Source organism: Salvelinus alpinus, chromosome 5, assembly GCF_045679555.1.
Source record: "Salvelinus alpinus chromosome 5, SLU_Salpinus.1, whole genome shotgun sequence".
Lineage (NCBI taxonomy): Eukaryota > Metazoa > Chordata > Actinopteri > Salmoniformes > Salmonidae > Salvelinus > Salvelinus alpinus.
In genome coordinates, this window is record NC_092090.1 from 84,601,785 (window position 1) to 84,616,249 (window position 14,465).

At 45.4% G+C, this 14,465-nt stretch overlaps 1 protein-coding gene across 4 annotated transcripts in view; it reads left to right on the forward strand.

Annotated features, from left to right (window-relative positions):
• Nucleotides 1-14,465, forward strand: part of pcsk5b (proprotein convertase subtilisin/kexin type 5b) — a 65,885-nt gene that overhangs the window by 15,631 nt on the left and 35,789 nt on the right. For all 4 annotated transcript variants that reach the window (XM_071403881.1, XM_071403880.1, XM_071403883.1 and 1 more), the window contains 6 exons: nucleotides 3,065-3,211; nucleotides 6,870-7,013; nucleotides 7,150-7,226; nucleotides 9,724-9,812; nucleotides 9,978-10,150; nucleotides 11,443-11,655. In XM_071403881.1, coding sequence (XP_071259982.1) covers nucleotides 3,065-3,211; nucleotides 6,870-7,013; nucleotides 7,150-7,226; nucleotides 9,724-9,812; nucleotides 9,978-10,150; nucleotides 11,443-11,655 — 843 coding nt within the window. The remainder of the gene's footprint in view (nucleotides 1-3,064; nucleotides 3,212-6,869; nucleotides 7,014-7,149; nucleotides 7,227-9,723; nucleotides 9,813-9,977; nucleotides 10,151-11,442; nucleotides 11,656-14,465) is intronic.

The following is a 14,465-nucleotide window of genomic DNA, read 5'->3' on the forward strand; positions in this document are numbered from 1 at the left end:
TGTTTTTAGAGAGGTGGATTTTTAAAAGTAGAAGTTCAAATTGTTTGGGTACAGACCTGGATAGTAGGACAGAACTCTGCAGGCTATCTCTGCAGTAGATTGCAACACCGCCCCCTTTGGCATGTCTATCTTGTCTGAAAATATTGTAGTTAGGGATGGAGAACCCACCCTGTGCGTTTCCGTCGGTAGATTAGTGGGGTTCCGTGTGGTAGAGGGGACCAATCCAATTGTCAAAATAGTTATAGTGTCCCAAGAAGATTGTTCGATAGACCTGTTCAGATAGCAGCTGATATGCTCAAGACGGCTAACGATTAGCGGGCCGCAGTTAGCAGATGGGCGTTCAGGTTACGTCGCGATGGAGGGGCCAGTTGAATAACTCCCTCGGGCAGATAACGTCGGTATTCCAGTCGTGAAGGCCCGGTGGGGCTCCGCATCGGCAGTTAAACGGGTCCGGATAGGTGATTGTAGGCCAGGAGTGGCTGATGGAACTCTTCAGCTGGCTAGCTCCGGGATAATTGGTGTTTGCTCCGGAATTGACGTTAGCCTATAGTCACTCGGATAGCAGCTAGTTAGCTGCAAGATCCAGGTGTAAATGTCATAATTCCTATAATAACTACAACCTAAACTTCTTAACTGAGAATATGAACCACCAGCTTTCATATGTTCTGAGCAAGGAACTTAAACGTTAGCTTTTTACGTGGCACATATTGCACTTGTACTTTCTTCTCCAACACTGTTTTTGCATTATTTAAACCAAATTGAACACGTTTCATTATTTACTTGAGACTAAATAGATTTTATTTATGTATTATATTAAGTTAAAATTAAAGGGGTCATTCAGTATTGTTGTAATTGTCAATATTACAAATATATTTAAAAATCGGCTGATTTAAAAATTTTAAGAAATTGGTATCGGCTTTTTTTGGTCATCCAATAATCGGTATATCGGCGTTGAAAAAAATCATAATCGGTCGACCTCTAGTTTCAACTGTATCGGGCAGATGGCAGAGTGATGTCAACGTTGTGAACAGAGTGCCCCATGGTGGGGTTATGGTATGGGCAGGCATAAACTACAGACAATGCACACAATTGCGTTTTATCGATTGAAATTTGAATGCACAGAGATACCGTGACGATCCATTGTCGTGCCATTCAACCGTCGCCAGCATGTTTCAGCATGATAATGCACGGCCCCATGTTGCAAAGATCTGTACTCAATTCCTTCAAGCTGATAATGTTCCAGTTCTACCATGGCCTGCATACTCGCCAGACATGTCACCCATTGAACATGTTCGGGATGCTATGGATCAACGTGTATGACAACGCGTTCCAGTTCCCGCCAATATCCAGCAACTTCGCACAGTCATTGAAGAGGAGTGGGACAGCATTCCACAGGCCACAATCAACAGCCTGATCAACTCTATGTGAAGTAGATGTATTGTGCTGCATGAGGCAAATGGTGGTCACACCAGATACTGACTGGTTTGATGAACCACACCCCTACCTTTTTGTTTGTTTTTAAAGGTATCTGTGACCAACAGATGCATGTCTGTATTTCCAGTCATGTGAAATCCATAGATTAGGGCCTAATTAGTTTATTTCAATTGACTAATTTCCTTATATGAATTAACTTAGTAAAATCTTTGAAATTGTTGCGTCTATTTTTGTTCAGTGTAATCACTGATTATAACAGATTTGGATAGGTATAGGCAAGGACCCCCATCACTTTGCTTCTATCTATACTTTCATGTCAGATCAGTGATCCCACCAAGGAAGGAAGCATTTCTAAAGTGCCATTTCAGCCGACGCTTCTACAGTATAGATGGATTTTTTTGGGATCCTGGTTGCCCTTGGTTACAGACCAAGTCAGCGGGAGATACTGCAAGAGAGAGCCACCTCCAAATCCTTAAGAAGGGGGAATGCAGAAGCAGTTGTATTTCAGGAGTCCAATTCACCATCTGGAGAGGGAGGATCCGTCTCAGTGGACTCTCAGGTCAGTGGTGGAACTAATGGAGGACTGGCTGCCGGCTGTCGGACTTCCTGTCTGGTTGACGGTCTGAGGACCGCCGCATTAGGCTTACCGCTTATCATCCGTTACACAAACACACATGGACATTGGGTGGGCAGACAGACAGGGAGCTCTAGACAGACACACACACACACATATAATGATGGCTCTGCTGTTCTGAGCTTAATGAGGTGTGTAAATGGTTGCTTTGAAACTGATGACAGAATTGTTGAAATGAGCAGAGACTTGTGCCTGCTCTGTCTTCACATGATCATCGCCATCCATCACTGTTACAAATGTTTTTTATTTTTTGACTTAGATTTCATAATCCAGAATGTAATTTTCTCCCTCAGTTCCCCCCCCTTTCTGCCTGTGTTTTTCTCATTCTATCCCCCCTTTTCTAACACCCTTTCCTCTCCTCTATCTCTCAATCACACTCACTCTCTCTTTCTGCCAGTGTTTTTCTGTGTCCATCCCTCTTTTCCCTCCTCTGCTCTCTGGAGAAACTGACAGATTGTTTTAGTAGGTCATACTTCACTCCGATAGGATTCTTTCTTCCACTCCCACTTTCTTTTTAGCTTTGTATGAATGTTAAAGTCGATCACCTCCGTCTCTGGTTTGTTATTGTTTTACCTGAACGATTAGGCTACCTAGGGTAAAAGTGAAAGGCAGCAGTCGTTATAAAAATAATCCTACCCAACGCTTCCAAATGTCTGAGATGAGCTTGCCAAGGAATTCCTTGAAACGAACCCATTAGGTTTGAGAGCTTGATTGTGACCTGAGAAATTTGTATGCGTGTTCACATTTTTTTGTCAGCCAGTGTTTTATTTTGTGTACTTATCCACAAACATCCCTCCATCTTCCATTGTCAAGTTAGTTTTGCATGACCTGGTGCCCCGGGTGGGTGGAGATTCCACCACTATTTAAAACTAACTCGCCCATTGTCCACTCTGAACATGCTTGCCCAACAACCATGCGTATTCATGTTCAACCATTGGATATGTTTTGATGCTTTTTTTTCTTCTTCACTGTGCAATGGTGTGGCCTCTGCTATAGGTGGAGTGGATTCAGCAGCAGGTGGTAAAGAGGCGGATCAAGAGGGATTACAAGGCGGCCCCTCCCCCCCTCACCAGCCCCGCCCAGACCAGCTCCGCCCAGTCCATATTCTTCAATGACGCCAAGTGGAGCAGTATGTGGTACATAGTGAGTATGCGGACCACACCCTAGCTCTCAGGGTCAAGGGTCACCAGACCTACTTAATGGAGGTCTCCATAAGGGGGGGGAGGAGTGTGTGCATGCGCCTTGGTTGTAGTGTGCCTAAGAGTGTCGTGCCTCAAAGGCAAATGTCTAGATGACTTTTCAAACATTTCCCTGAGATTTCAAATGACATTCATAGGAATGTATATCGCAAAATTTATAGCGCATAGAATTTAAAAAGATATTGCCGGATATTATTCATTCTAATCAGAAAGCTTTTTTACATGGACGATACATTGGCGATAATATAAGACAAGTACTGGAAACAATAGAACACTATGAAAAATCTGGGAAACCAGGCCTGCTATTCATTGTTGGCTTTCAATGGGCTTTTGATAAAGTACGACTGAAGTTTTTATATATAAATGCCTGGAACATTTCAATTTTGGAGAATATCTTATAAAACGGGTTAAAGTTGTGTATAGTAACCCTAAGTGTAAAATAGTATATAATGGCTACTTCTCAAAGTATTAAACTGTCAAGAGGAGTAAAACAAGGTTGTCCACTAATGGCATATCTATTTATTATGGCCATCGAAATGTTAGCTATTCAAATCAGATCCAACAATAATATCAACGGGTTAGAAATCCAGGGCTTAAAAACAAAGGTATTGTACGCTGATGATTACTGTTTTCTTTTTAAATCCACAATTTGGATCCCTCCACAGCCTCAGAGGATCTAGATACTTTTACTAACCTCTCTGGATTACAACCAAATTATGATAAGTGTATAATATTGGATCACTAAAAAATAAAACTTTTACATTACCATGTAGTTTACCAATAAAATGGTGTGATGTGGATATACTCGGTATACATATCCAGAAATAAATAAATGCTCTCCAATAATGTTAATAAAATTACCAAAAATGGACAAGATTGTGTTACCATGGAAAGGATAATACCTGTCTATTTGTGGAAAAAAGTTTTGAGAATGACACAAATATTAATTTCCACAAAGTTTGCTGCTTCAGTGTCTTTAGATATTTTTGTCAGATGTTACTATGGAATACTGAAGTATAATTTCAAGCATTTCATAAGTGTCAAAGGCTTTTATTGACAATTACATGAAGTGGATGCAAAGAGTCAATATTTGCAGTGTTGATCCTTCTTTTTCAAGATCTCTGCAATCCGCCCTGGCATGCTGTCAATTAACTTCTGGGCCACATCCTGACTGATGGCAGCCCATTCTTGCATAATCAATGCTTGGAGTTTGAGTTTTTGTTTGTCTACCCACCTCTTGAGGATTGACCACAAGTTCCCAATGGGATTAAAGTCTGGGGAGTTTCCTGGCCATGGACCCAAAATATCAATGTTTTGTTCCCCGAGCCACGTAGTTATCACTTTTGTCTTATGGCAAGGTGCTCCATCATGCTGGAAAAGGCATTGTTCGTCACCAAACTGTTCCTGGATGGTTGGGAGCAGTTGCTCTCGGAGAACGTGTTGGTGCCATTCTTTATTCATGGCTGTGTTCTTAGGCAAAATTGTGAGTGAGCCCACTCCCTTGGCTGAGAAGCAACCCCACCACATGAATGGTCTCAGGATGCTTTACTGTTGGCATGACACAGGACCGATGGTAGCACTCACCTTGTCTTCTCCGGACAAGATTTTTTCCGGATGCCCCAAATAATCGGAAAGGGGATTCATCAGAGAAAATTAATTTACCCCAGTCCTCAACAGTCCAATCCCTGTACCTTTTACAGAATATCAGTCTGTCCCTGATGTTTTTCCTGGAGAGAAGTAGCTTCTTTGCTGCCCTTCTTGACACCAGGCCATCCTCCAAAAGTCTTCGCCTCACTGTGCGTGCAGATGCACTCACACCTGCCTGCTGCCATTCCTGAGCAAGCTCTGTACTGGTGGTGCCCCGATCCCGCAGCTGAATCAACTTTAGGAGGCGGTCAGAGGCAGAGTTGCAAAGAAAAAGCCATATCTCAGACTAGCCAATAAAATATTAAGATGGGCAAAAGAATACAGACACTGGACAGAGGAACTCTGCCTAGAAGGCCAGCATCCAGGAGTCGCCTCTTCACTGATGACGTTGAGACTGGAATTTTGCAGAGACTATTTAATGAAGCTGCCAGTTGAGTACTTGTGAGGTGTCTGTTTCTCAAACTAGACACTCTAATTTACTTGTCCTCTTGCTCAGTTGTGCACCGGGGCCTCCCACTCCTCTTTCTATTCTGGTTAGTTTGCACAGTTCTGCAAAGGGAGTGGTACACAGTGTTGTATGAGATCTTCAGTTTTACTGGACAGAAATGTGCTTTTATTTCAAAAACAAGAATTTCTGGCCTCCCGGGTGGCGCAGTGGTCTAGGGCACTGCATCACAGCGCTAGCTGTGCCACCAGAGTCTCTGGGTTCGCGCCCAGGCTCTGTCGCAGCCGGCCGCGACCGGGAGGTCCGTGGGGCGACGCACAATTGGCCTAGCGTCGTCCGGGTTAGGGAGGGTTTGGCCGGTAGGGATATCCTTGTCTCATCGCGCTCCAGCGACTCCTGTGGCGGGCCGGGCGCAGTGCGCGCTAACCAAGGGGGCCAGGTGCGCGGTGTTTCCTCCGACACATTGGTGCGGCTGGCTTCCGGGTTGGAGGTGCGCTGTGTTAAGAAGCAGTGCGGCTTGGTTGGGTTGTGCTTTGGAGGACACATGGCTTTCAACCTTCGTCTCTCCCGAGCCCGTACGGGAGTTGTAGCGATGAGACAAGATAGTAATTACTAGCGATTGGATACCACGAAAATTGGGGAGAAAAGGGGGTTAGAAATTCTTTTTTTTCTTCTTTTTTTTTTTTTAAGTGACCCCAAACTTTTGAACTGTAGTGTATATATGCAAAAAAAAAAGTATCTGCAATATTAAAGCTGATCTGACATTGAGAGGATTTTAAATGCCCACAGCAGTGTCAAATGACTCCGTTCAGACTGCACAAGATATGTAGCTCTACACAGAAAGAATACTTCACTCGCTTGTGGCCGCTAGTCACATCCACGTACAATCATTACTTCCCTTCCATTTTGTGTGTGAGTGCGCTATTTGTAAGCTCTCTGGTCTTTTGCTCTTCTTCTGGGTTCTGTCAATGGTTAACTTGGCAAAGATAACACCAATACTTTGACCTTAGTTCTTATCAGTCCAGTGTTTTTGGACAGAGGCTAGAGCTTGGACTTTGTCATAAATAATCAATCATGAGTGTTTACTGTTTGATTTTAGGCAGTACTTGTTTAGTACTCTTTGTCCATGTTCATGTCCATTGGCATTTAACCTGGGCATTAGCCTACAACTGACTTTCTCCTGCCATCTCTGGACCTGCTTGACAGCTGTTCAAATGCTTTGTTTCTTTTCTCATTGGACTATTCACTGATGATCTAGAATGATTTGATAGGTTAAAGCAAGAACCCCACTTCATATCTTTCACCAACCCAGACATGTCAGATCAGTGATTAATTCAAGGAACGGAGGGTGGAAATCTGCATTTCAAAAGTATTCAAGCAGGGCCTATATCTATGCGTTCACACTTTTGCCACCACACAGATGTCTCACTGTTCCAGAACTGTAATGACCACTTAAGTGGGTTGCTAGTTTTATTTCAGCACTATTCCTGTGTATGTGTGTGTGTGCCAGCACTGTAACGATGACATCCATAACTGCCAGTCGGACATGAACATAGTGGGGGCTTGGAAGAGGGGCTACACAGGGAAGGACGTGGTGATCACCATCCTAGACGACGGCATCGAGAGGAACCACCCCGACCTCATTCAGAACTACGTGAGTGTGGGTGCGTTTTGGAATGGGGTATGTGTGTTGTAGTAGGAGTGTGTGTGGTGTGTTCAGCCATTGGAGGATTTATGCTGCTCGGCCATAAGAAGACCATGATGGTGAAGGCTTTTCCCTCTGTTTCCAGGACAACCAGGCCAGTTATGATGTCAACGGGAACGACATGGACCCCATGCCCCGTTATGATGCCAGCAACGAGAATAAGTAAGATACCAGGTCACAGCATCACTCGTGTGTGTGTGTGTGTGTGTGTGTGTGTGTGTGTGTGGCTCTTCTCTGCCTGGGAGCCCTGTGTCCTGTGCCAGTTTGGCTGTCAGTGGTTTTGGACGCTCTAGCCCAAATGCCTTGGCAAATGTTCAGCACTCTGTGGTAGTTTGTTTTCTTAAAGAGACAGGAGGTTAACTAGCCCACTGCTTTAGATGGATCATGGTCTGCTCTTTCCCTCGCTCGCTCACTTTGCCCTTCCCTCTCTCTTTCTCTCTCTCTCTCTTTCCACCTCTCCCTCTGAGTGGGGCTCGTTGACAAGTCTGTCACAATAATGGGTACGTTCCAATGTCCATACTAGCATACTGCTTAGAATGCATGGCCCAACTCATTACTTTATTGTAGGTAGTATGCTGCTAGCGAGGCTATTGGAACATAGCCATTAGTGTGTTTTTGCTAGCTACCTAAAGCTTACACACTACACGCATTTTCAGACAGACTTGTATCTTTCCATCGTCCCAACTTGTCTTGGAGGACGTATTCTAAGTGATCATATAAACATTGAGGGAACACCATTTATGAGCGGTTCTATGAAAGCTGCCCCACACTGTTCATACACTTGCTATGTCCCTATTCAATACGTTTGGTTAGAGACACGAGTGTGGTGGTGGTAGGTGATCCAATTTCTCTGCTCTAGCTTTATGACATGGTACTGACTTTAAGCGGGAGGACTTGCCACTTCTGATCCAGACCAAACAAAGACACCAGAATGGTTTGGTTACACTCCCCTCTACCGACTCAGTCCCTTTCTATAACCAGCAGTTTCTCAGATGTTCAAAGTAAACAGACAATAACCTTGCATCCACTGTGTTTTTGTTACCTATTCTGAGTGCGTGTGTTTCTAGAGGAGAACAAGCTGTTCTTTCTGCTTATGAGGAACACATCTGCTGGTGAATTTGGCCATTTCCATGTGGTAGAATCTCTGCTATAATGTAAAACTCCACTTCCGTGAGCTAAACAAAGGATTGACCTCCAGGATTGATCCAGACAGTGTGTTATTCACATCGCCCTTTATTCATCGCACAGATGGTCTGGTTCAGACTGACTTGGAGCAGGCATGGCATGGAGATGGGCTGAGAGCAGACGACACAAACAACACACACATATGTAGAGGAGACTCAGGAAGACTATGGCGCTGTGTGAAGCCAAACAGGACTGAAGGATTTTAATGTTGGCTCAACAAACTGTCCATACGGCTGCCATAAGTGTAGAGGTTCCAGCCAGGTGATGGAATACACTACAGTAGAACCTTTAGGCTAGCGAGGGCGTGTGTGTGTTTGAGCATGGGATTGTGTGTGCGCACCCTGCCTGCCAATGGGTAGATGCTGGGTTGCCATGACAGCGGCCAGTGGTGACTCTTGGCCACTTGTTCCAGATGTTCTCGGCAGGAGGGCTGGTCGTGCCGAGCGAGAGAGTGTCTTTGCCTCTTCCTTCTCTCCTAAAACCCACTCTTGTTTGTTTGCGCTCGTCACTGAACCTGTCCGCTTGTTGACGCGGCTACAGTCTGGCAGAATGTTACCCTTGCTTGTTGAGTGCTCGGGAACATACAAATCATTGTCTCTTTCACATTGTGAAAATATTTGAGGGCTGTATGTATCCCAGTGCAGCTGCTGCTGCCTCTGAATCCAGGGTCACGTCATTGGGCACCAAAGGGAAGAAGACGTTTTAAATTGCGTGGCCTTATGAACAAGACCCAGCCCCTGCTACTGGCCATGTGGCGACCTGGTCCTTCAGCCTATAGCTTGAACTAAGTCTAACTACACTCGCTTCTCCCCACTTCTTTTTCTCCATACGTCTCAAATATGCTTGTTGTCAGATAGTATACTGATTGTTTGTGCATTCTTCAGTTTTTATTATTTGTTTTTATATGATTTTTTTGTTACCCCTTTTTCTCCCCAATTTCGTGGTATCCAATTGGTAGTTACAGCCTTGTCTCATCGCTGCAACTCCCGTACGGACTCGGGAGAGGCGAAGGTCGAGAGCCGTGCATCCTCAAACACAACCCAACCAAGCCGCACTGCTTCCTGACACAATTCCCGCTTAACCCGGAAGCCAGCCGCATCAATGTGTTGGAGGAAACACCGTGCACCTGGCGACCGTGTCAGCGTGCACTGTTCCCGGTCTGCAACAGGAGTCTTTAGAGCGCGATGGGACAAAGGACATTCCTGCTGGCCAAACCCTCTCCTAACCCGGACGATGCTGGGCCAATTGTGCGCCGCCCCATGGGTTTCTTGGTCACGGCCGGCTGCAACACAGCCTGGACTCTAACCAGGATCTCTAGTGGCACAGCTTGTACTGCAATGCATGCGCACACACAATGTGCCTTTGACCACTGCGCCACTTGAGAGGTCCCAGTATATCTGTTTACATATTTGTGAGTTTGTTAATGTGCGTGTGTGATTTTTAAATGTGTGTCTGTGTGTCCCTCCCTCTTTAGGCATGGAACTCGCTGTGCTGGGGAAGTAGCTGCATCTGCTAACAACTCCCATTGCACTGTGGGAATCGCCTACAACGCACGGATAGGGGGTGAGTATGTGTGTTTCACGTTTCAAGGTTATTTTAAATCTCATTCAACGGTGGTGAGTATGTGAGGGCTTGGGTGTGTGTTCACTCTGTGTGTGTGTGTGTGTGTGTGTGTGTGTGTGTGTGTGTGTGTGTGTGTGTGTGTGTGTGTGTGTGTGTGTGTCTCAGGGGTGCGGATGCTGGACGGCGACGTGACGGACATGGTGGAGGCCAAGTCTCTGAGTCTGCAGCCGCAGCATATTGACATCTACAGTGCCAGCTGGGGTCCGGACGATGACGGGAAGACGGTGGACGGCCCCGCCTCTCTGGCCAGGCAAGCCTTCGAGAACGGCATCCGCATGGTGCGTCTCGCGCGCACACACTGTACGTTGTGTACACACACACTCACACCAGCGGCCAGTGTTATCAATGCTTCCTTCAAGACATTTGGATTAAAGAGCTGCGTCTGATTAGCATATTCATGCATGGTATCCATATTCATAAGTATGTTGTGGAGATGGCTCAAAGAAGGAGCTTAGCCTAGGGTTAAGTGGAGGGGAGTGGCATTCACAAAGTCCACTTGCGGTGATGTCAGAGCACCCTCTCTCCTTGCTGAGTCAGAAATGCTGCTGACATTTTGATTGCGGAGAAAGTAAAACAATGGTTAGAGTTTGGTGGTGGGTTACGTACATCTCTGTTTGGCATCGAAGCTGCAGAGGTCTATTGGGCTATTATGAAGTGTGTGTGGACATATTTTCCTATACTTGTGAGTACCAGAAGTCCTCACAAGAATAGTAAGCCAAATAAAATTCAGAGAAGTAAGGACATTTTTGCCAGTCCTCACTTGTGAAAAGGCTATTTTAGACTTAGAATTAGGGTTAGGCTTAGAATTAGGGTTAGGCTTAGAATTAGGGTTAGGGAAAATAGACTTGAATGGGAATCACTTGTTGGTCCCCAAAAAGTCCTCAAGTATAGTAAGACATAGCTGTGTGTGTGACCTGCTTTCTTGGGCAAATGTTCTATGTTTTTTTTTTGTCTATCTTTTCTGCCTCCCTCTTTCTTTAAGAAGTCACCTTCTCTCTTCCTGCGCTCTCTCCCTCGCCTCCCTTCATAGCTGGTCCAAATTGTCCGTCAGCGTTTTCTCCCGTCTGATCCACTCTTCACTCAGAGGGGCTTCTCTCTCTTATCACTGGCTGACAGAGGCCTTTTGAAGTGCTACCCTCCACCTTTTATCCCCTCTGTGTTTGAGTGATAGTCAGAGCTCAGAGCGATAGGCTTCCTCCCGTGTCCCTACCAATCACACAGAGATTTTGACTTTTTTTAGGATCCCCATTAGCTGACGCCAATGGCGTGGGTCCGACACTTGGGTCCGACACGTAACGAGAAAGACGTTACAGACAAAATACGTTTTACATCGATTAACGTGTGTTCATTTATCAGTTACGCATACATGTCAATACATAGACACAACAAGTAGGTTACATAAGAGAAACACTCACAGAAATAGAACACAGCATTTTAGAATTCCCCCTCCACTGCTGCGTTCACTTGCTATTACCATTTCTGCATTCAGGTGGCGGGAGAACTTTCTTTGTTGCCGGGCGCAGGAAGTCCCGCCTCTGATCTAATTTATATTGATTTGATTTCCTGCCAGGGAAGGAAGGGGCGCGGCTCCATCTTTGTGTGGGCGTCAGGGAACGGCGGGCGGAGCCGGGACCACTGCTCCTGTGATGGCTACACCAACAGCATCTACACCATCTCCATCTCCAGCACCGCTGAGAGCGGACGCAAGCCCTGGTACCTGGAGGAGTGCTCTTCCACCCTCACCACCACCTACAGCAGCGGAGAAAACTATGACCGGAAGATAGTAAGTCTGTCTCTGAGGGGGAGGGATAAAGGGTATGTGGATGTTCCTCCACTCTTACCACAACATGCAACAGCAGAGAGAGGACAGAACTAGTGTGTGTGTGTGTGTGAGCGAGAAAGTGTGCTAATACCGCTATGTGGTGTTATTTAGGCCGACTAGATGGCATACTAACATGTAACTAATTCCTGTGCGGGCAAAGCCAGACAAACAGGCTTTAGTTGTAAAGCCTGTGACCTTTGAACCCAAGGCTGGGTGAAAGAGGTCATCGTGTTGGGGTCAAGCTGTGTCCTGGGCTGACCCCCTGGCCCAGGGTGCATTGGGACAGACAGTCGGACAGACACAGTGACAGTTGGCCCTTTTGTCCTAGCTTGTCTGGCAGTGTCTTGTCACATTCCCCATAGAGGGTCGGAAGACTAAGCAGGGGGAGACTAAGATCCAGCCAGGCCTACGCTGCCATATAGACTCACACAGAACCATGACCAGTACTCAACACGTACAGTCACACGCATGCGCACACACAACCAAAAACCACCAATTCAATCCAACCATACCAGGAGGCACCTCATGTCCCAGACCCACTCCAGGGCCCGTATTCATTAAGCATCTCAGAGAAGGAGTGCTGATCTAGGATCCGCTCCCTCCTGTGCATATACAGTGCCTTCAGTATGTATCTATACCCCTTGACTTATTCCACTTTTTGGTTATGGTACAGCCTGAATTCAACATCGATTTAAATTGGTTATTACACACAATACCGCGTAATGATTTTTTGCTAATTTATTGAAAATGAAATACAGAAATATCTCATTTACAGTGGGGAGAACAAGTATTTGATACACTGCCAATTTTGCAGGTTTTCCTACTTACAAAGCATGTAGAGGTCTGTAATTTTTATCATAGGTACACTTCAACTGTGAGAGACGGAATCTAAAACGAAAATCACATTGTATGATTTTTAAGTAATTAATTTGCATTTTATTGCATGACATAAGTATTTGATACATCAGAAAAGCAGAACTTAATATTTGGTACAGAAACCTTTGTTTGCAATTACAGAGATCATACGTTTCCTGTAGTTCTTGACCAGGTTTTCACACACTGCAGCAGGGATTTTGGCCCACTCCTCCATACAGACCTTCTCCAGATCCTTCAGGTTTCGGGGCTGTCGCTGGGCAATACGGACTTTCAGCTCCCTCCAAAGATTTTCTATTGGGTTCAGATCTGGAGACTGGCTAGGCCACTCCAGGACCTTGAGATGCTTCTTACGGAGCCACTCCTTAGTTGCCCTGGCTGTGTGTTTCGGGTCGTTGTCATGCTGGAAGACCCAGCTACGACCCATCTTCAATGCTCTTACTGAGGGAAGGAGGTTGTTGGCCAAGATCTCGCGATACATGGCCCCATCCATCCTCCCCTCAATACGGTGCAGTCGTCCTGTCCCCTTTGCAGAAAAGCATCCCCAAAGAATGATGTTTCCACCTCCATGCTTCACGGTTGGGATGGTGTTCTTGGGGTTGTACTCATCCTTCTTCTTCTTCCAAACACGGCGAGTGGAGTTTAGACCAAAAAGCTCTATTTTTGTCTCATCAGACCACATGACCTTCTCCCATTCCTCCTCTGGATCATCCAGATGGTCATTGGCAAACTTCAGACGGGCCTGGACATGCGCTGGCTTGAGCAGGGGGACCTTGCGTGCGCTGCAGGATTTTAATCCATGACGGCGTAGTGTGTTACTAATGGTTTTCTTTGAGACTGTGGTCCCAGCTCTCTTCAGGTCATTGACCAGGTCCTGCCGTGTAGTTCTGGGCTGATCCCTCACCTTCCGCATGATCATTGATGCCCCACGAGGTGAGATCTTGCATGGAGCCCCAGACCGAGGGTGATTGACCGTCATCTTGAACTTCTTCCATTTTCTAATAATTGCGCCAACAGTTGTTGCCTTCTCACCAAGCTGCTTGCCTATTGTCCTGTAGCCCATCCCAGTCTTGTGCAGGTCTATAATTTTATCCCTGATGTCCTTACACAGCTCTCTAGGTCTTGGCCATTGTGGAGAGGTTGGAGTCTGTTTGATTGAGTGTGTGGACAGGTGTCTTTTATACAGGTAACGAGTTCAAACAGGTGCAGTTAATACAGGTAATGAGTGGAGAACAGGAGGGCTTCTTAAAGAAAAATTAACAGGTCTTTGAGAGCCGGAATTCTTACTGGTTGGTAGGTGATCAAATACTTATGTCATGCAATAAAATGCAAATTAATTACTTAAAAATCATACAATGTGATTTTCTGGATTTTTGTTTTAGATTCCGTCTCTCACAGTTGAAGTGTACCTATGATAAAAATTACAGACCTCTACATGCTTTGTAAGTAGGAAAATCGGCAGTGTATCAAATACTTGTTCTCCCCACTGTACATACAGTAAGTATTCACATCCCTGAGTCAATACTTTGTAGAAGCACCTTTGGCAGCGACTACAGCTGTGAATCTTTCTGGATAACTCTAAGAGCTTTCCACACCTGGATTGTGCAACATTTACCCATTATTCTTTTCAAAATTAATCAAGCTCTGTCAAATTATTTGTTGATCATTGCTAGACAGCCATTTTCAGGTTTTGCCATATATTTTCAAGTAGATTTAAGTCAAAACTATAACTCGGCCACTTGGGAACATTCAATGTTTTCTTGGTAAGCAACTCCAGTGTAGATTTGGCCTTGTGTTTTAGGATATTGACCTGCTGAAAGGGGAATTAATCTCCCAGTGTTTGGTGGAAAGCAGACTGAACCAGGTTTTCCTCTAGGGTTTTGCCTGAGCTCAGCGCC